This window comes from Podarcis gaigeae (assembly GCF_964106915.1).
Source record: "Podarcis gaigeae genome assembly, chromosome: 2".
Lineage (NCBI taxonomy): Eukaryota > Metazoa > Chordata > Lepidosauria > Squamata > Lacertidae > Podarcis > Podarcis gaigeae.
The window spans coordinates 38186859-38208525 of NC_139679.1; the positions used below are offsets into that span (position 1 = coordinate 38186859).

At 44.2% G+C, this 21667-nt stretch overlaps 1 protein-coding gene and 1 long non-coding RNA gene across 2 annotated transcripts in view; one reads left to right on the plus strand and one right to left on the minus strand.

The window, feature by feature from the left end:
• The window catches only part of SEC14L1 (SEC14 like lipid binding 1), a 34699-nt gene extending 24165 nt beyond the window's left edge, over positions 1-10534 (plus strand). The window contains exons 10-17 of the mRNA XM_083725828.1: positions 710-780; positions 1557-1728; positions 2219-2353; positions 3742-3876; positions 5428-5679; positions 6607-6785; positions 8148-8249; positions 10014-10534. Of these exons, the coding sequence (XP_083581954.1) occupies positions 710-780; positions 1557-1728; positions 2219-2353; positions 3742-3876; positions 5428-5679; positions 6607-6785; positions 8148-8249; positions 10014-10029 (1062 nt within the window). The 3' untranslated portion in view covers positions 10030-10534. The remainder of the gene's footprint in view (positions 1-709; positions 781-1556; positions 1729-2218; positions 2354-3741; positions 3877-5427; positions 5680-6606; positions 6786-8147; positions 8250-10013) is intronic.
• LOC310838509 lies at positions 469-8259 on the minus strand. The gene is made up of 3 exons (XR_014560999.1): positions 8125-8259; positions 3632-3798; positions 469-773 (listed from the first exon to the last, which is right to left on the minus strand). It is a non-coding gene; the product is annotated as an uncharacterized lncRNA (long non-coding RNA).
• Positions 10535-21667: the final 11133 nt, after the last annotated feature.

A 21667-nucleotide genomic window follows, 5' to 3' on the forward strand; every position in this document is an offset into this window, starting at 1 on the left:
TTTATCATGCAGCAGTTTTAGCTTGTCTGATTAAAAGAGGAGGGGAGAACTACGTATGTCACTTTGAGCTCCTTGGAGAAAATGTGGAATATTAATGCAATCAATCCAGCTTGCCATAATATTAAATACCTGTTCGTTGTCAATGACGTAATCTATTCAAGAATGGACTAATGAAGTGGGCAGGGGGGGTTACATTATTAGCAAACTAGCACATTTTGTTAGATTGAAAATAACAAAGAACTCCAGTTTCCCTGCATATAGAATTCTGGCTGCTCCCACCTAGCCCAGTCTTTCCATTATCCAGAGGAATTTCATATTCTAAAGTGTTTCTTAATGGTATTCTTACTCCAGTCTCTCTCTCTCTCTCTCTCTCTCTCTCTCTCTCTCTCTCCCCCCCCCCCCCCCACATTCCTACCATATTGGGGGTGGGGGGACTCAGTTCAGTTTCTGAGACTTCCAAACATGAGGATGGGTAGCTTTTTCTATTATTGCTGACAAACATAAAGCAGAAACATAATGCAGAAATTAAGTTAGGGGAACATCAGAAAAGTCTGTAGAATCAGTGAATTGGGAAAGCAGGAACGGGATGATTATCTCCTTTCAAAGGTAAAATAGAGGCAGTTCTCTTTGTCCTGATTTTTGCCATGGCTATTCTGCTACCGCATCTCTGCAGTATCCTTGTTTCTCATTTGTGTGTGTGTGTGTTTAGGTTCTCTCTATTAACGAAGAAGGACTGAGGAGGTGTGAAGAAAATACAAAAGTGTTTGGAAGACCTATAAGGTAAAAGAGAATAGCTGTTAAATGAAATATAATGAGTAGTGGAATGTGAAGTGTTGAGAGACTCCATGTTAATCACTCTAATATTGATTCATATGTTAGCTAAGGGGATATACTTGTGAAATTCCTGTGTATGAGGGCTCCAACCTGTCCCCGTGCCCACAGATGCAATGGCACGCCGTGTTTAGCCACTGCAGTGCATCATGCCCAAAGCCATGATTTCAAAGTGAGGTGCATGGCCCACATATGAATTAGGAGGACACATCTCACATGAGTTTCAGCCAAGTGTTTAGGAAAACATGGAAACCGGCTTTCCAGGCCTTATGTGGCACTTGGAAGTAAATTTTCACCTGCTCCTCATTCAGGGTGAAGACAGGTTGTCATCCCTCACACTCAAGAGTATAGATGAAAGGGAGTTTTATGACATTGGGGACTCCCTTGAACAGGCATGGTCAAACTTGGCCCTCCAGCTGTTTGGGGACCACAACTCCCATCATCCCTAGCTAACAGGACCAGTGGTCAGTGATGATGGGAACTGTAGTCCCAAAAACAGCTGGAGGGCCAAGTTTGACCATGCCTGCCCTAGAAGCCTTGAATGTCGTCAGTGCAGTGATGCACCCAACAACTAAGGCAAGGGGAGGCTAGAGTAAAGTAGCTTTCTAGTGGTTGATACAAACCTCTTCAGCAAATCTGATTTTGGGGGAGCTGTGGGGAGGTTTTTGTTTTGTTTTAAAAAGACACATTTAGTAAGTTCATTGTCTTTGCTTTGGGGCAAACAGTTGTTGGACCTGTTTGGTGGATCTGGAGGGCCTGAACATGCGTCACTTATGGAGGCCTGGCGTCAAGGCTTTGCTAAGGATCATCGAGGTAGTCGAAGCCAATTATCCGGAAACCTTGGGGCGCCTCCTCATTCTGCGAGCTCCCAGGGTGTTTCCAGTCCTCTGGACACTGGTACGTTCATCTGCTTTTGTCTCCCTTGGGACCTGTGCTTTGGAAAATGGGACCCAGCCCTGTACTATAAAATAGCCATGGTCAACACTTGCAACATTTTTTTTTATAGGGAGCATCATTTCTGGAACCAAAAACAATCCAGTTACATACAGTAGTAATGTGGCCTGGTGGAATAGTTCACCTCTTGAGCATGCCATTTTTATGAGTATCACCAATAGTAAAAGTATCCTCTGGAAGCCATTTGAGGATCCGGGGATTTGACTCACTTGGTGTCAACAGCCCTCTTGGCAAGTGAGCCAGCTCACAAAGTTGCAGACAGGCAGAGCCACAGGGAGAAGCAACTGGAGGCTGTAATCTACCCCCTCTAGAAAGAGGGGTAGCTGCACCCTGCTCATTTAGGTACCCCAGAACTTCCCACTGTGTCTCTGAAGCTGCCTCTTTCACCTCAAAGCCAATGAGCTACCTTTTTAACTTAGTATTTTACTTGCAGGTCAGTCCATTCATTGATGACAACACAAGAAAGAAATTCCTGATCTATGCTGGCAATGACTATCAAGGACCCGGTGGGCTGTTGGATTATATTGACAAAGAAATCATTCCAGATTTTCTTGGTGGAGAATGCATGGTAAGTAAACAGTTGTTGTAGCAGAACTGCATTCAGTGATTATTTTCTTTATTCCATAAAATTTCTACACTGCTTGATTGTAAAAATCACCACCACCCAGAAGTGGTGCACAGCAGATAAAAAGAAAAAAATGTACAACCCTATGTTAAAACATGCAAACGTTTAAATACTAATACAGATTAAAATTACTTTAGCTTTCTAAACATCTGGGTAAAGGTAAAGGGACCCCTGACCGCTAGGTCCAGTTGTGGACTACTCTAGAGGCTGCAGCGCTCATCTCACTTTACTGGCCGAGGGAGCCGGCGTACAGCTTCCGGGTCATGTGGCCAGTATGACTAAGAGCAGCGCACGGGAACGCCATTTACCTTCCAGCCAGAGCTTGCACTTGACGTGCTTTCGAACTGCTAGGTTGGCAGGAGCAGGGACTGAGCAATGGGAGCTCACCCCGTCGCGGGGATTCGAACCACCAACCTTCTGATCGGCAAGCCCTAGGCTCTGTGGTTTAGACCACAGCGCCACTCACATCTGGGTAGGCTTGTCTAAACAGGAATGTTTTTAGCAGGTGCCGAAAATAGTACAGTGGAAGGCACCTGCTTAATCTCAATAAGCAGGGAGTTCCAAGTGGAATTGAGTTCTTACAAATGCAGAACGGATATTATGTGGCAACCTGTAAGTAGTGGCAGTTACACTGATCCAAGCGGTCGAGTGGCCATGTTGTGGGTTAGGCGATCTTGTAGGCAAACTGGTCCCAGGTTGTTACGGGCTTTATATACGAATAGGAACATCTTGAACTTGGCCCGGTTGCAAATGGGCAACCAGTGCAGATCTCTGAGCAGAGCTGTGTTATATGCTGACATCGGGCCTCGCATTTGGCAGCACTCTTGCTGTGGCATTCTGCACTAACTGCACCTTCTGGATCAAGCATGAGGGAAGCCCCACTGTCAAGTGTGTAATTCCCCCTTCCCATTCCCTACATTCAGATAACTCAATCAGTGAAGCACACTGCAATTCTAATTAACAAATGCATCTAGAATCACTGGTTCCCTGAAAGGTTGTTTATACACCTGCAGTTCTCAGGGTTACCCAACTTTGCTAATGACCACTTTGTGTGGCTGTTGCCCTTTTGGCTGTAAAAACAACAGCACCAGGAGAATCGAATAAGAATATGGGGTGGAGGGTCTAACCCACTAAATAAATTTTCCAGACACACACACACACACAGTTTATACAAACCAATTCACATGTGTTCTTTGGTGGCTTTGTTCAATGATAACTCACATCCTTTAAGAGCTTTACTTCTGAGCAGATTCTTTTTGAGGTGTGATCTGTTTGAGTAGAGATCTAATTCTGATTTTTCTCTCCCCTCCACCTTAATTAAATCTCTGAAGTGTGAAGTTCCAGAAGGTGGGCTGGTTCCCAAATCTCTATACCGTACAGCAGAAGAACTGGAAAATGAAGATATAAAGTTGTGGACAGAAACAATTTATCAGTCTGCAAGCGTCTTCAAAGGAGCTCCCCATGAGGTGAGTTTCCTTGTTTTCTTTCTTGCATCCAATTGTCTATCCATGAAAGATAAGCTCAGGTCTTCATTGGTTTGACATGGGCTTCATGCCAACTTCATGCAATTAGAGGTGCTTCAGATGATATTTCAACTAGTCCACTCTCAAAATAATTGTTCAGCTGAGTAGAGGAATCTTCTTCTCTTCCACAGTTAGAAAAATGCTACCTTAAGCATTTTCTATTCGCAACAGAGGAGCTCAGATCTTATTCAGCTTTGTTCAGCTGTTTTGTTAGTAATGCAAGCCGGCCTCACATGGACAGTTATTGGTAAGAGTGGACTTTCTGAAACATCTTCTTAGTTCCTTCTAAGTCCTTTCTTATGAGCTTGTGTTGGTGAACAATGCTGAAATAAGGGGAAAACGTAGAGAGGCACACAACTCCATCCCCCATTTTTAGTCTAACATTGCTTTCCTGAAGTCTGCTAAAAGTAGTAGCAAGGGGGCTACCTCAAAAGATAAGGGGATCAAGCCCTTCTGGCCCACCTGTAATTTGAGCACAGCTCAAATTACTGTTACTAGTCCTGCTGTGAAGGCAACCCTTGACTTTCCCCCCTTACTAAACTTTTTTTTTTAAGAAAACAAGATGTGGTGCACTTTGAATACTCTCAGTTGGTGCCTGTAGCATACTTTTAATCTACCTTTTTATTATGTAGTAATTGGGAAAATATTGATGCAGTTGAGCCACCAATTTTTCCCCCAGCAGCATTTATTGAAGGGCCAGTCTTCTAATCTGCATTTCCTTAAAGTAGCAGGACAGAGATATGCTAGATGTAGAAACTCTCCTTTTCGATCACTGGAAGGCCTATATTATTATCTTCACCTTAAGGTCCCAGGGCAGGTTACTACAATGGAAAACACATCATCATTAAGAAACCTTAACATTGCGAAAAAACCACAATCACAAAAATTAGCATCTAATAAGAATATCTAATGAAAAGTAACAAAAGTTCAGACAATTGCCTATATTATATTTAGACTTCCAACTATTCTGCATTAGTAGTATTCAAGGCTGTTTTTTAAAAAGAGATGACTTTTCCCATGCCATCGGATGCATCCAGTTAGATGCTCTCTCATGCTGCTTTGACGTCCAACTATTGACAAACAGCGAGCTTTCAAAATGGCAGAAAGGGCTGCCACATCTCCTTGCTGTCATAAAGCCAAGGGTGAATTTGTTCTTCCCCAACCCCCTTTTCTATGGCTTCTGAAATAACATGTTTTTTTATTTATTTAATTGTAGGGCCTAAATGAAAATTGACTGTGTAATTTGACTTTGTACTGCTTTTTAAAATGTTTGTTTGTAAATGTTACGCAGTTGGATGCAGAAGCAATTAAACTCTTGCATCTGGTTACAGAATCCCTCATAGAAGGTTTTGTAGCAAATATAAACACAGTGGGTTTCTACGCCAGAGCATTCAAAGTGTGTGGAATTTGACAGCAGAGCCAAATTGGCTCTTCTCATTGAAAGGCTTTTTGCTTTGACCGAGCTTTTAATATAATTATCCTCCAACTCTCTAGATCTTCATTCAGATTGTGGAAGCTTCGTCTGTGATCACCTGGGATTTTGATGTTTGCAAAGGTGACATTGTATTTAACATCTATCACTCCAAGAGAGCACCACAGCCTCCGAAAAAGGACTCCCTGGGGGCCCACAGCATTACTTCTCCCGGGGGCAATAATGTGCAACTGATAGACAAAGCCTGGCAGCTGGGGCGGGACTACAGCATGGTGGAGTCTCCTCTTAGCTGTAAAGAAGGGGAGAGCGTGCAGGTGAGAACCAGCCTTTAGGCAAAATCCATGTTGTTAGGCTACTTTCAACTGGTTTCTACCCCAAACAGAAGTCACTTGAATTGGTAACAAGAGACTGCAGCAGGGGTTATGAAACTCATGATATCAGAGTCGTGGGTTTGAGCCTCACATTAGGCAATGCAGGAGGTTGGACTAGATGTCCCTCTTGAGCCCTTCCAATTCTATGCCCCTGCAGATGTTTTGACTCCCAATGCAACATCAACCCCAGCTAGCGCAACTAAGTGATGATGGGAGCTATAGTCCATAATGCCTCAAGGGCTACGGGGTTTCCATCGCTGGACTACAGCACTCTTGGGGTGGGCTATCTGATCACAACCAACAGTAATTGGCGATGAATAAGTTGCCTTGTGTCATGAGTGGCCCTCCTGAATGTATGTAGCCTTACTGTTTGCTGTGGAATGGTAAGGGATTGTAGGATGGTGCTGGTCAGTTTTTAAAAGGAAAGCCCTGGGATTGCCAACCACTTCCTATCCCCAGCTATATCAATCAAGTATTTGAGAAAAAGATCCAGCCAATGGGGGTTGGGGGAGCTGAGTATCACCACAACTGTAAGGCTGAAACACTTTGCAGCCCATCAGTTTCCCACAACACTAAAATGGCCACATACAACATTCTGAGGTGATTATCTAGCTGTGAGTCCTGGAAGACCTGGTTCCTACGGCCCATCTGGGGAAGGTGGGGCCTTGACTGACTCCAGCTATAAAGGCTAAACCTTCTGTTCAAGTTGCCTACAGACTACCTGCGTGGGGTTTGTTTCAGGATTGTTGTTGGAGTAAACAGTTATAGAGAAGATTTATACTGTTGCTTCTTCACTATGAGTCGCAAACCAGAGTTGTGAACAAAGCTCATTGGGATTCCCTCCCCCCCCCCCCCCCGCTTTGCTTTCAGGGGTCCCATGTGACAAGGTGGCCTGGTTTCTACATTCTCCAGTGGAAGTTTCACAGTATGCCTGCTTGTGCTACAACCAGCCTGCCTCGTGTGGACGATGTCTTGGCATCTCTACAGGTCTCATCTCATAAGTGCAAAGTGATGTACTACACAGAAGTAATTGGGTCAGAAGATTTCAGGTATGCTTAGCTGTGCCTTTGCAAGCACCATGCCAGGGAAATCCCAATGGAAAGACCCCTGAAAGGAAAATCAAAAACAGTTCTTATGATTTGCTTGGTTGAAAGGCAATACTGTGAAGGCCTTTTAAACATGGAAGAAGGGTCCTTGCAGTTCTGCCACTTTGCCAGAATTGCTTAGAACAGCAATGTTGTGAAAGTACTTACTGCACATCAAATATGAGTATTAAGTAAAGTTGGCAGGAACCAGAGAAAAGAAAGAGGGAGGGAGGGAGGCGAAGCTATTGTGAATGGAGTTACCTGACCACCAAGATCAGAGATGCAGCAGTAAAACTGCTAGCATGTTTGTAAAGCTAAGCAAGGTCCAGTATGGTTTCAAATTGGATGGAGGACCATGTGCATTTCAAAGGGTTGGACTAGATGACTGTTGGGGTCCATTTTAGCTCTACAATTCTATGACAAGAGATTGTAATCACAGGGAACTATTCAGGGATAGATAAAGCTGAAAGGATCCAAAAACTGCAAGTATATTTTGTGATGGAACAGATTCTCATGAAGCCAAACTCGTATGTGAAATGCCTACTTGAATACCCCTAACAGTGGTTGTGTGCAGAATGTGTCTAGAGTAGACAACCTGAAAAGTTGGTTGCCCCTAGTTTCAGATGCAGTTGGGCCCAAGGAACACAAAGCTGCCTCACTGGCTGTATAGTATTGTGCAAATCCATTGGCATATTTAAAACCTCTTGGTTTGGATACAACCTGCATTTAAGGAGAGCTTTTAAACAAAATACCTGGTTCTCATTCAAGAAGGTCAGAAGTGAAAGAAGTCTCTTTCCCTATATCTGAACATTATCTTGAATTGAAATTCTTCCAAGGGCATTAATGACTGAGAATTCTTAAAATAGTTTCCTACTGAATCAAGGGTTAAATTGGAATTTAGATTGAAGAAAAGAACTCCCATTCACTCTGGTTTCATCTTACCATGTAAATCAGAGATGAGCAACTTTTTAATTATTATCATTTCTGTTGAGGACAACATTCCTTTTGTGGGAGCTCATATGCTGCTGGTGAGCAGAGAGTATATGGAGGTTTTTAATATTAAAAAAATAGTGCAACAAACCAATACAGCTACTGTTGGAAAGCACAGGACAATGCCAAGGTTGCAGGTTTGATCCCTGTATGGGACAGCTGGAGACTGCATTGCAGGGGGATGGACTAGATGATCCGCAGGGTCGCTTCCAACTTCTGTGATTTTATGTATGAGAGAGGGAACTTCCACCCAACCAGGATAATTAACAAAAGCAAAAAGCAAAACTAAAAAACACACAAGTTTGTATAATACCTTACTATCTGTCTCTTTTGCAGAGGGTCCATGAGCAGCCTTGAATCAAGTCACAGCGGATTTTCTCAGCTCAGTGCTGCTACAACCTCTTCCGGCCAGTCTCACTCCAGCTCCATGATTTCCAGGTAGTGCCACTGCCAGCCAAAAGCCAGTTGATGAGATGGCCGGACCCTCGTCTATAGCAGCCAACTGCAATACAGCTTAATCATCGGTGACAATTGCAAAAACAAAAAACATGTGGAAGGCCTTTTTATAGATAGTAAAGTAGCTGTGTGTGCATTTAAATATACTGGTTTTGTTTTGAATTAGAGCTGAAAGCGTATCCAGTCTTAATGCGGTAACCATAATATTTCCCCCCTTCCCCAATCATAAACATGCTTGCACAAATCCTAACCTGGACATGCAAGGGCTGTTTTGCAATGAAAGGCGTAATCAGTGTGGTTGAGAATTTATTTTTTAAAATACCATCCTTTCAAGACATTCTATAGTGCATTAGAAATCTAACCTAAAGCTCCTGCCAGTGAGGTTCTCACAAAGCGCAAAAACACTTCCTCCTTTCGTGCTGCTATGAGAGTCTTCCTCTGCTTCTGCCCAGCATTTAGGTCTAGAGGAAGGCAGTAGCTAGAATACTTGACATTTCATGAAGTGCCAGCTGGTGCCTGTCTGAACTGCTTACCTTTTTCTCTAGCTCTGTCATAGGTGAGTGCTGCCTTCGGGGGAGGAAGCAGGATTTCTGGTCTTTTCAGGCAGCCCTTTTGACATTCATACATTTCACTTTATCTCACTGCTAAGGGCTTAATAATTCCAGCTTTGGGCATTGAAAGGTTTTTCAGGTCTATAAGGTTACACCTCTTAGCACTGAAGAGGACAGAGCAGACTTGTTTCAACATCCTAAACTTCCAGAGCCCAACTTGCATCTTTTCACCCTGAACCCACTGAATGCTGGCATCTCTTCTGCCAAGAGCTGATGAGTGGGAGGGGGCGGCTGCTCTTTTCTCAGATTCTTATCTGTCCTACAACTGCAATGAAAATCTCACATGTCACTAAGATGCCACCGCATCCTGTCCAGAACACAAGTGTAGTCTGCTGTGGCTACAATTATTGCAGCTTCAATTTTCCTATAACCAGGGCTTTAATTACTATGCTAAGTGCTCTTTTAATCACCCTTTCCCTGCTACTTCCTTCATATTTGAGAGACTTCAGCTTGAAACCTTGCATGTATTTTTTGGAAAGCTCAAAACATTCAGCCAGTCTTAAGTTTGCTGTGTTGCATCAGACCTTCGTAGCCAGCTAGTTAAAACATTTCAGAGGCTGCAAATTACTTGGAAAAGCGGGTAACGGCTGAAGTTGTATCCTCTTCAACCCACCCCAGATCTGAAATATATTTAAAATAAAAGCCCCTTGTTTATAAATAGAACTAGGCCAGAGAAGGAGCTTGTAGAATATGATGGTGCTGTGCTCTGTGGAAATTGGTTTAGGATCAGGGTGCCAAATGCCTATGTTCGTTTAAAGGCTGTAAAACGCTGACTAAAACAGTTTTCCGAAGAATTAAACAACTAACACTTGTGGTGTTTGAAGTATTAGGTCAAGGTGACCCTTCAAGTATTGGTCAAATTGTAGGAAGGGTGGCAGAATATACATTAGATCACAAACTCACACATGCTCTCTTGCTCTCTGTGATAGCTGATTAACTAATAAGACCCCCCCCCCCCCATGATTTCAGAAGTGGTTTTAATGCTTGATATGCAGTCATGAACATAGCTCCTGCCTCAAAGCAGCATAGTGCCATGTGCAGCCAGTTAGTGTTCCTGGTGCAAAAGGGCATGTCCTCTTTTTTCCCCACTTGTAAGGGATGGTCCCCTCTTTCTCTCTCTCTCTTTTTCTCTCAGATGGCGATTTTGCTGACAGCTGTAAAGAAACCACTTCACTCAACAGTCCACATCAGCTCAGAGATGTCTGGCTTTGTAGTTACAGCCACTTCTCCTGTCTGAAGATCTATTAAGTTTGCTCAGAAGTGTCCCATATGGGGATACTTCTTTTTCCTAGAAGTCAAATGCATCTTTCAGAGCTCAAAGCACAAACACTTGAGGGGGTCCATACATCACAAAAAGCAGCATTTTTAAAAAAATGGAGTGCCATGGCAACTATCACCTACCCAACTTATCCTCTTCTCCATAGTGTGTGGTCCTACCTACGCGATCCTTCCTTCCTGTCAGAACTGATAATTCTGCTGGTCCTACCTTTACTGAACTTAACAACTTTTCCCCTCTCTCATCTGTATTCATGAACTTCATATCAATTTCTGTAAATGTTTTGTAAACATATTACCTCAATCTTGGTAATAAGATAACGGTCTTTAAAAGATTTTTTTTTATTTGTATCAATAATAAATGTGAACTGTTTGGGAAAACAAGTCTGAATTATTTATTCCCAGCTGAAGAAGAGGTGGTATAACAGGGCTGAGCTGAGGAAAGTCAAACTACTGAATTCTCAGTGCCACATATGACTGCCTCCTTTTTTCTTTTACCTCTCTGGGGCTTAAGGCAGGCAGTACTTCCAGACCTCAAAGGGCTCTTCTCTAAGGCCGCATTCAAATGGAGGATTTCGGAGGATTCCGCTGCACTGATCCAATGCATTCTTCATGACTTTGGGCCAATATCAATCTCTGATGGGTGTGTGTTTGTGTATACACGCACACGCAAACACAAATCAATATTTTTTAAAAACACCTCACTATGGAAATACAGCTGGCAGGTCTACTACTGTATTCCATACTCAAGCTCTCTTTATTCATGTATTACAAGCCCACCCCCATGGCAATTCTCTTTGGTTGGGAGGTGCCATACACCCAGTCCTGCAGCCCTTGAACTAGCTTGCTTTCCTCAGGTGCACTGAAGGAGATTCCCCTGCCAGCCTACTTGGCTACTACATATGGAATGTCCATAGGAATTGCCACCATGCCAAATTATTTTGGGGTGGTTGTGTGTGTGTGTGTGTGTGTGTGTGTGTGTGTTGGGAGCAGGGGTGGGGAACTTAGCAATCCTCTACATATTATTGGGCTGTTAGACAACTAACACCATTGCTAGCCATGCCGGCTGGGGCTGATGGGAGTTGTAGTTCTGCCGCCTTGCTGTAGAGCAGGCATGTCCAACTCACAAGAGACTGCGATCTGCTCCCATTATAATTTTTTTTTTTTTAAGAGGGGGAGAAATCGCTAACCTAAAAGAACGACACAGCGGTAACCGCTACTTTCATTTCCTAACTCGTCGGCTGATTGCAATTAAAGAACACCCATCAAGACATCAAGAGGGGTCCCACGATCAATGCAGGTGACAGAATGGACATCACTGCTGTAGAAAGTGCAGTTTAATCTGCCACGGGATAGATTCAAAAATTGAGAGGGTTCAAGAGTGCAGCAGCTATGAGTTGCATTCAATTCATGGCTATGCCTTTCCATTTGCACTTTCTAGGTTTTGTCTGAAGACGGAAGCTACGTAAAAGTAGCAGACCTTGGATAGGTGTAGCTGCTTAACGTGGGTAGCCTGGTTACAGGGAAGAATGTGGCCCAGAACCAAACTTTCTGTGTATTATGCTGTATCTGTCAACCTATGTTAAGGACAAGGGTCACCTAGGCACCCTTGGGCGATTGCAAAGGGTCTCTAAGTATCTTGACAAAATTCTACAATGCACAAGAGGCCGTTTCCTGTTCCTGGTTTGCACTGGCTCAGCCCCTCCTAAACTGAACATGCCCTCCTTAGGCACACCCACTTTTTCATTTTTTGGAATACTGCATGTCTTTTGCTCTCATGAAACTTGCACACTTGTACCGCTGAATATATTCAATTCTACGTGAGGGTGATCAGCTGGTGCAATGAGGATGTCAGGCTGGGGAAAAGATTTCTTGAGTATTCATGGGAGCAAATTCCCAGGAGATCCATAGCTTCTGTACAAATATGCTTGGTATATTCTGCTGAAACAGCAACACTTGGTGCCTTGTCCTCTCTTTGTTTACACCTCTGTCAAATTACCAATACATACTTGTATTGCAGGCGCTAATGATAATACCCCATCAGTTCACCTCTACTGCCACCTGCTGGTACCTTAAAGGTAACGGTAAAGGGACCCCTAACCATTAGGTCCAGTCGTGGCCGACTCCGGGGATTGCGGCGCTCATCTCGCTTTAGTGGCCGAGGGAGCCAGCATAGAGATTCTGGGTCATGTGGCCAGCATGACTAAGTCGTTTCTGGCAAAACCAGAGCAGCACACGGAAACGCTGTTTACCTTCCCGCCGTAGCGGTACCTATTTATCTACTTGCACTAAGTGCTTTTGAACTGCTAGGTTGGCAGGAGGAGGGACTGAGCAATGGGAGCTCATCCCGTCACAGGGATTTGAACCGCCGACCTTCTAATCAGCAAGCCCTAGGCTCTGTGGTTTAACCCACAGCGCCACCTGCATCCCTGGTACCTTAGCTTCCCACAAATGCTGTATAAGTTTTGTTTAATTTTTTCTTACCTTCCTTCCCAGTTCTGAGATCAACATACATTCCTTTCCTCTCTTTCTCAGCAGGCTGTGGGAGAGTGAGTGGTCCGAGGTCACCCAGTTAGCTTTGCGGATAAGTGAGCATTTGACTCCAGCTCTCCTCTAGTCTGTAAAAGATCATGTAGACTGATGTTACTTCCAGATATTTATTACATGTGCTACCTTTCCCCCCAAGCTGCTCAAGGTAGTGCATATGGATCTCACTCATCCCATTTTATCCTCATGACAACAACCTTGTGAGGTAGGTTAGGCTGAGAGATGGTGACTGGTCCAAGGTCACCCAGTGAGTTTCCCGGATAAATGGGGAACTGAATTCTGGCCTTCCAGGTTCTTAGTCTGGCACTTTTAACCATTACTGGCCAAACTGTCTTTTCTGTAGGAAAATTGGCTAAAGAGACAAGCGCCTTGTGAGGTTATGGATTCCCAATGAATCTGCATTGGGTAGAAGAGGTATTTTCTGCATCTGTCGTCTGATGCAAACAAGAAAGGCATATTCCTGTAGGAAATTCTCTTAATGACTGTATCAACAACAAACAGGTTTCACAAACCGTGGCCTCAGCCTTTTCCAGAAGCAATGCAAAACACAATAGGCCTCAGATTAAGTTTTTAACGCTGGCATTGAGAAAGCAGAAGAGAAACTGAGATTAGAGAAGCTAACAGGTTTTAAACGCCATCTAATGCAAGTCTCAAATATAGAGCTCAGCATCATTTCAAATTATCACTGGTTTTAAAAACAAAAAACCTCACTGTTCTTATTTCATTGTCCCTAGGAAATTGCATCCAATCCTACTTGCCAATGTTGTGTGCTGGTTCACTTTGTGGATTGCCATGGATAGCTCATTTCCAGTCCTACCCAACAGACACCATCTCACAACAATAAATATAATAAATAATACAAAATAGGTAAACATTTGCTTGCTTTGCATAATTTGTATAGCATGCTGAATTTTGAAATGTTCCTGGTGTATACACAGCCCTACCTATGCTCTTCCCAGTCTGAAGGGTATAAACATCCTTCTCCCCAGACAGGCACATTGTCAACACTCTTGAAGCAACACGAGGTTATGAAACAAACCTATATCCAAACAACTCAAGGAAGCATTGTCATAAAAGTGTCTCACTAAATGTAAAGGAACTGTGATAAACACTCTCTGAATTTAAAGTGGAGATTATTGTAAAAAGAGAAAGCATTGTCATTCATTGCATGTCAAGTTCGAGCATGCAATGTTGCTCCCATGTCCTTAATTTAAAACATCTTGATCCAGTCAGGAAGCAATATTGAGTACCATTACATGTGTGAGCATTGGACTTGTGTGTGTCGCCACATGAAGAGGTTGGGAGCTTTTACTTCCGTTTTTAATCAGTTATGTCCAAGCATGGAGCTGTGGTTGATCTGAATTGTGGTGTAGGGAAATGAGCCAATATAATAAATTGTGGTTTAAAGTTAGCTTATGCTCCTAAATCATGGACTGGCCACACTTTGTCCAGGTTCTGACCAAACCAGTAACTGCGGTTAGTTGAAAGCAGAGCGAAAGCTTCTAATTCTTTCCTTGTGTTGGTGCTAAAGGAAGAAAAGGGAGTGTAGCTCATGAGCCCAAGGCTCAGTCACAAAATGCTTACGTAAGAAGTAGAGAGTATCCCCAAGACTTTCAAAATGGAAATTCACTTCCAAAGAAGTGAATGAGCCTACCCCATTTAGGGCAGTGTTTCCCAACCGGTGTTCCGCGGCACACTAGTGTGCCGCGAGACGTTGCCTCGTGTGCCGCTTGGGAAACACTGCTCTAAGCGAGAGGGGACTCTGCTCAGGCTGCATCCGCCGTGCGCGAGGGAGGCGCTTCCTCTCGTGAGGGAGGCGAGAAGAAGGGAGGCGGGGCCGAGCAGGCGGATTGGCCCGGCGGCGGCCGTGACGTCACCCTGCGCGCGGCGGCAGATTCGAAACTCCTCAGGCGCAGGCGCGGCTGGAGCAGGAAGGCCGCTCTGCTTGAGAGGAAAGAGAGGGAGCCGCCGCCGGCGGGATGAAGAACACCGTTCCGCGGAGCACCGTGAAGAAGCTGCTGAGCAAGCACAAGCCGCACTTGCCTCAGGGTCTTACTGCCCACCCGCCTCTGTTTCCTTGCTGTGCTTGCTCAAACGGAACAAAGAGCAGGGAAAGCCCCTCCCCTCCAGGCAAGCAGGCAGGAGGGGGAGAGAGAGAGAGAGCGTGCGAGCTGGCTGGCTTGGGTGAGTAGGTGAGGGAAAACTTTTGCCTTCCTTTCCTCCCTCCCCGTTATACCCCTCTCCTGCATTCTTAGCCAGCTGCTTCTCTGCACACCCCTCTCGTGCTCCTTGTCCGTTCTGTGTTTTTCCTTCCCTCCCCACTTAAAATGTGGTTTAAAAGCATGGATCCACATGGATCCTCAGGATCTTTGCATTGGGTCACCCCAAATTCACCAACAGATCACATAGCATGTCCATGGCTACAGCCTGCCCTCCAAAAATCACGCACCCACTGTTGCCTGGGGCTGCAGTGGTGCAAAAATGTGGTTACAAAACATGGATCCACATGGATCCTCAGGATCTTTGCATTGGGTCACCCCAAATTCACCATCAGATCACATAGCATGTCCATGGCTACAGCCTGCCCCCCCAAAATCACACACCCACTGTTGCCTGGGGCTGCAATGGTGCAAAAACGTGGTTACAAAACATGGATCCACAGGGATTCTCAGGATTTTTGCATTGGGTCACCCCAAATTCACCATCAGATCACATGTCTGTGGCCACAGCATGAAGCACAAAAATGATACATCATTAATATTCACTGCCCACGGCGGCAGCCAATCGGCTGCCGCAAAGGGCGGGCCCTCACAGGTTCACTGAATAAAGTATTTTATAATTTTTCATATTTCTGTTTACTTACTATTTCATAATAAAGTAATTATAAAATACTTTATTTGTGTTTATTTGATTCCTATTAAAGAGAGTTACTTTATATATAGTCAATATAGGCACAGAGTTAATTTTTTAAACATTTTCTAATGGTGGTGTGCCTCGAGATTTTTTTCATGAAACAAGTGTGCCTTTGCCCAAAAAAGCTTGGGAAACACTGATTTAGGGTATAAATTTACATGTTAATGGTGGAGAGTCAGAAATGTCCACTAGGTGGTGCTAGCAATCTTTATAAAATCAGGATAACTTTCCCAGCATAATGTCTACAGACCTGCATTTAATCAAAGCTGAGGTCCTGCCAGTTTGTGGTACTTGATTTAGCTGAATCAAAAGGCATAATGCACTCTATAGCCCTGGTCTGTAAGTAAATGGCAGGATGTTTCTAACGGAATATGTGCCAGAATTGCACACTAGATTTAAAACTCAATGTAGACGTCACTAAGAATCACAATATTTGCTATGGTAGCCCATATGATTCATATTATAGTTACTGTGAGGAGGAGAAAGATTATGGTACCCTTATGCCATGGCTGGCTGTTACAGATCAATAAAACAAGTGGACCCCACACAAAATCCAAGTGTAGTTAAACACAATAGCAAGATTTGCCAGTCCACACAACTGTGCTTCTGACACACAAGCTGTGTTGCCTATCTTGAGGATCTGTTATGAGTGAAATATGCAATTGAAGAAAAGTTACTCTGGAAATTATTAGGTACCTTCTAAATAACTGAAATCTGAATATTTCTGTGGCAGTGAGTTGCACTAGCTGCTCATAGCTCCTATTTAGGAACTAGGATCTAATTTTAATCCCAAGTAGATATAATGTATTCATTTGCACCAACTTAAATATTAAAATGGCCTAATCCAAATTCAGTTACTTGAATTTAAAATGAATTTGCACACCATTTCATTTATCATGATGTACAGTGGTACCTCAGGTTACAGACGCTTCAGGTTACAGACTCCGCTAACCCAGAAATAGTACCTCGGGTTAAGAACTTTACTTCAGGATGAGAACAGAAATTGCATGGTGGCTGCACAGTGGCAGCAGGCCTCATTAGCTAAAATGGTACCTCAGGTTAAGAACAGTTTCAGGTTAAGAACGGACCTTCAGAACGAATTAAGTTCTTAACCTGAGGTACCACTGTACTCATTTCACTGTTTATAAATGTATTTTTTTATTTGTGCATGACACAAAAATAACAACAGTGAATGTACTACTAATGGGGCTGAAAGGGGTAAAAGCTGCCTTTCTGAAGCTACAGAAAGGGAAGAGCCCCTGGCACTTGCTGCCATTGTGCCAATAATTTCAGTGTGTGCTCAAATTACCGCCTTAGAGCAAGTTGGCTAGAGACAAATTAGGAATGGCTTAAGGACTTTGATCGGTGTGAAGATGGTTTGAGAAACACATCAAACCATAGTTTCATATAACAAAGTGCAGGATACATATGCATTTGGGATAACCTGTCAGGTGAACACAGATTAAAATCCCAGTGTTGAGAATGATGTGAGTGTGTGCAGTAAACAGGTGTAGGAGCATAGCCCAAGTGCTGCTGCAATTCAGATTATGAGCATGGACTGAAGTTGCCCCATGTGCTTTGATTTGGAAAACTGGAGTGCTGCAAGAACGATTTTGATTCTGAAATAGCATCCTTTGTAGGAAGTGAACTTGTTGGCCTAGACAATCCAATGAAGCATCAATGTTCTTTTTCTTTTTATTGCACCTAGACACCTGGCTAATCGCTGTGATAAAAACGGGCAGGACTGTAGTTTACCTGCTGGGACAGAAGTAGATCATTAGCAATGTTCTTGATGTTTTAACAAAGTGGATGGTGACTTGCCTGTCAATTCAGTTCAGCAGCTCCTTCCCCAAGGTATTAGAGCAAGGAAGTCTTAGCTTTGATCTCTTATGCCTTAGGCTCCCTCCTGGCAAACACGAAATGTATTTAAAAAGGCGGGGCAAAGCCATGAAGCTTCATTATGCCGTATTGTTCCACTTTCTCCTGCCACCCATCTGGACTGCTTGGACCATTAGCTAAATGCTGAAATCAAACCTGCTCCCAGTCTACCTGCACCTTGCTAGATTGAAGCTGACTACAGCCGTCCTATCTTGGGAGGAGGGTTTGTTCCATGGCTAAAGGTCAAAGGGGCAGAGGGGGAAAGTTTTATTGCTAGCCTGTCTGGAAGATCATTAAAGGCGAGAACGCAGTGATGGTTGAAGAAATTCATCCCTTGCAGAACGCCATGGTGGGTATATGTTTTGCTTCCGGTTGCTGGGAACTGCAAGTGGGCAGAGTGCTCTGGTGCTCAGGTCCTGCCTGCAGGCTTCTCGCAGGCATCTGGTTGGCCACTGCAAGAACAGGATGCTGAACTAGATGGATCCACTGAAATGATGCAGCAGGCTATTCTTATGGGCAGACTCCAGGGGTGCAGCAGCATCTACTCCAGGCATAGGCAAACTCAGCCCTCCAGATGTTTTCGGACTACAACTCCCATGATCCCTAGCTAACAGGACCAGTGGTCAGGGATGATGGGAATTGTAGTCCCAAAACATCTGGAGGTCTGAGTTTGCCTATGCCTGCTTTAAAGCATGAACCATGTCTGGAAAGACCAGAGGAAAGGTAAATGTGGCTAAGCCCTTACCCTTCTTTTCTGTGCCAGACAAAGGGATGGTGTGAGGTGCTCTTTCCAGGCACAGGTTCACACTTAAAAACTCCAACTCCAAGCATATTTTTGTTTTGTTTTGTTTTGTTTTGCCCTGGAGCTTTCCCCATGGAAATCCACTCTTTAGAGCTCAATCAGAGCAAACATCAACTTAGGTTTTCCGGGGATCACTGTTTGTTTCAACTGAGCACCAAAGAGTGGGTTTTGTAGGGAAAGCTCCAGCACAAAAAAGGGCATTCAGACACAGAGCTCTAAAGCAGGCATAGGCAAACTCGTCCCGCCAGATGTTTTCGGACTACAACTCCCATGATCCCTAGTTAACAGGACCAGTGGTCAGGGACGATGGGAATTGTAGTTCCAAAACATCTGGAGGGCCGTGTTTGCTTATGCCTGATCTACTCTAAAGCCAGCCATAGTAATAGGACAACCTTTTGTCCTAGGGAGATTGAAGTTGATAGGGAGGTCAGAAGTAGGCTAAGCCCAATTTCATAGCAGGTGAGAGAAGACCAACATTTCTAAGAGCTAAAGGTGTCCACAAGATGTTATTGTTCTCCTTGCCATCAGGGCAAACATGATTTCAAAAGAGGTAATGTCTTCTGCGTGACCAGCGAGAGACCTGCCTGTCTGCAGAAGAAGCCTTCTATCTGAACTGGAGGTCAATCCCTTTGGGGTAAGCACATACTCTAACATGGCAAAAGTGGGATAAACTTTATGTCATTGTACGGACATGAGGCTAAATATGTAAGCATCCTCCATACCAGCAAGCAAGAGGCACTATCTGAATTCAAGGGCACATTCCTGCCCGGCAAATGTATTCAAGGGGGATACAAAGGTTGGAGAAAAGTCCAGAGATCCAGATCAAGAAGCCTAGAGAGCTGCAACTGGCCCCCAGGCCTGAGCTTCCTCACTCTGCTGTAAAGGGATGCTTTTTGTCGACTGAGAGTAAGCTGCTCAGAAGGAAAGAAAACTATCAGGAAAAGGGTAGGAACTAAAGAAGTAGAGACATTATGGAACAGTTCTCAGACACAGATATTTTGACAGCCGCTGTAAGAGGTCCAACAACCACCATCTGTACAATGAAGTGTTCCCAAACATGGCACAGTTGTTTACAGGACCAGCACTAAGGCTGAAATCAGCCCTTTTTGCACCTGGTTGCATGAAAACAGCTCTCCCCGTGGCTAAATTATGGCCCATCCAAAGCCAGCTTGGACAAACACTCAGCAGGTAGCAGTAAGGAGTTGCATTATCAATTTACGGAAACAGGACTACATTCATTTTGCAGCAAAGATGTGAAACAGAATTTGGAATTTGCTGGGTGCAAAATGCAACCGAAGGAAAAGCAGTTCTGCTTCAAACTCATTAATAGAGCATGCCAGCCTAGCAGAGGGCCAGTCTGTGTCCGCAGCGGCATCTCTGGCAGGAGGCAATGAGGTAGAGACAGAGATGGACGCCCCTGCCAGGGACGCTTAGCTCACCCCACTCATTCAAGTACATTATGCAGGATTAAGAGCCAAGACTGCTCAAGCGTGCGGTAATATGCCATCACGTGAGGCGCTGTTTCAGGGCCTTTGTGGTTTCCAGGAAAAGCAAGAGAAGGACAATATTTATACAAGATAGCAGTCACAAAAGGAAAGGATTAGGGAAACTAGTTTCCTTTCTCTGCTTCCTCTGGTTCACATGATAAAATAAAGGTACCATGTGCAAGGCAGCACTTCTGAACTGTTTGGCCCTGAGAGGCAATTTGTAATTTGAGCATCAGTGATCAACTTTCTGTGTGTGTTTGTGTGTCTAGTTCTTACACTATTCCCTCTTGCCCTCCTCTCATTCCTCTCTTCCAGTCCTGTAGTACAGAGAAGTCAAAAGCAGCCTTTTTAGTAATACCTTCTACAACATCATTGTCAACACACTAGTGCCATGAAAGGATGAACAGACATTAGCAAACCTCCCCAGAGACCACAGCACATAAAGGTTCTGTGAAAAGTGAAAATATGAAGATTATTTTTGTTAATAAATCCATAGGGCCTAGCAATCTAACTATAAAAGGCTTCCACAATTGAACAGTTTGATTTAATTATTTCAGAAGACTTCTCTGGAGAGTGCAATGCTGCAGAGAGACGCCGCTTGAATGAAAGCGGTCAGCAACAAACACACATCTGCATGCCAAAACATAGCCCCCTAGTATTGCTTCGGACACAGAGCAGGAATAAAAACTGACCAGTGAAGTGATTGACCTGACACAAAATATCATGGAAGAAATTCCCTCTCTTTTTCCCAAAGGCCAAAGAGCCTTCGACAGGGCTGGCCCAACCATTAGGCAGAGGGAGCCAACTGGCTCAGGTAACAGATGCTCAGGGACTGTTCCTCTTGAGCCCCCAGGTATTCTGCACCTCAAAGTGCAGGATGCTATCCCTTCATCAGTATAGAAGTAAGATTTAACTGGAGTCCAGCCAGTTTCTGTTTGTGGAATTGGGAGGGGAATTGCCTCAGGCAGCAAAATCTTGCCCACAATGGTCTTAATAAATAATAATAATAATAATAATAATAATAATAATAATAATAATAATTCATTATTTATACCCCGCCCATCTGGCTGGGCCTCCCCAGCCACTCTGGGCGGCTTCCATAAAAACCAAAAATACAGTAAAATATCACACGTTAAAAACTTCCCTGAACAGGGCTGCCTTAAGATGTCTTCTGAATATCAGGTAGTTGTTTATCGCTTCTGCTAGAAGGGCGTTCCACAGGGCGGGTGCCACTACCGAGAAGGCCCTCTGCCTGGTTCCCTGTAGCTTTGCTTCTCGCAATGAGGGAACCGCCAGAAGGCCCTCAGCCCTGGACCTCAGCGTCCGGGCAGAATGATGGGGGTGGAGACGCTCCTTCAGGTATACTGGGCCGAGGCCATTTAGGGCTTTAAAGGTCAGCACCAACACTTTGAATTGTGCTCGGAAACATACTGGGAGCCAATGTAGGTCTTTCAAGACCGGTGTTATATGGTCTCGGCAGCCGCTCCCAGTCACCAGTCTAGCTGCCGCATTCTGGATTAGTTGTAGTTTCCGAGGTTTGCTCTCAAAATTAGGGTTTAAGTCTAAGAGGTCACTCCAGAAGTGCCATCAATGTGCGTGTTGTTTGTCATCCAAATAACAGAATCAGGCCTGTCAGGAAGTGGCCTTACTGTGGTCCTGACAAAATCTGTCCCCTCTACTACTGTTTGCATGGGGGAGGAAAGTCTGCGTTGACACAAAATCACCCATCTCACCCCCAGTTCACAGCTATTAGCCTGAAATATTCCTAAACCAGGGGCAGCTGTGATCATTTACCATGATGAATGAAGAGATTGTGAATAGAAATTAGTTCTTTTCCTGTTACCCAGCGGAGATGCCTTTGACCACCTCATATAAGTTCCCCAGGTG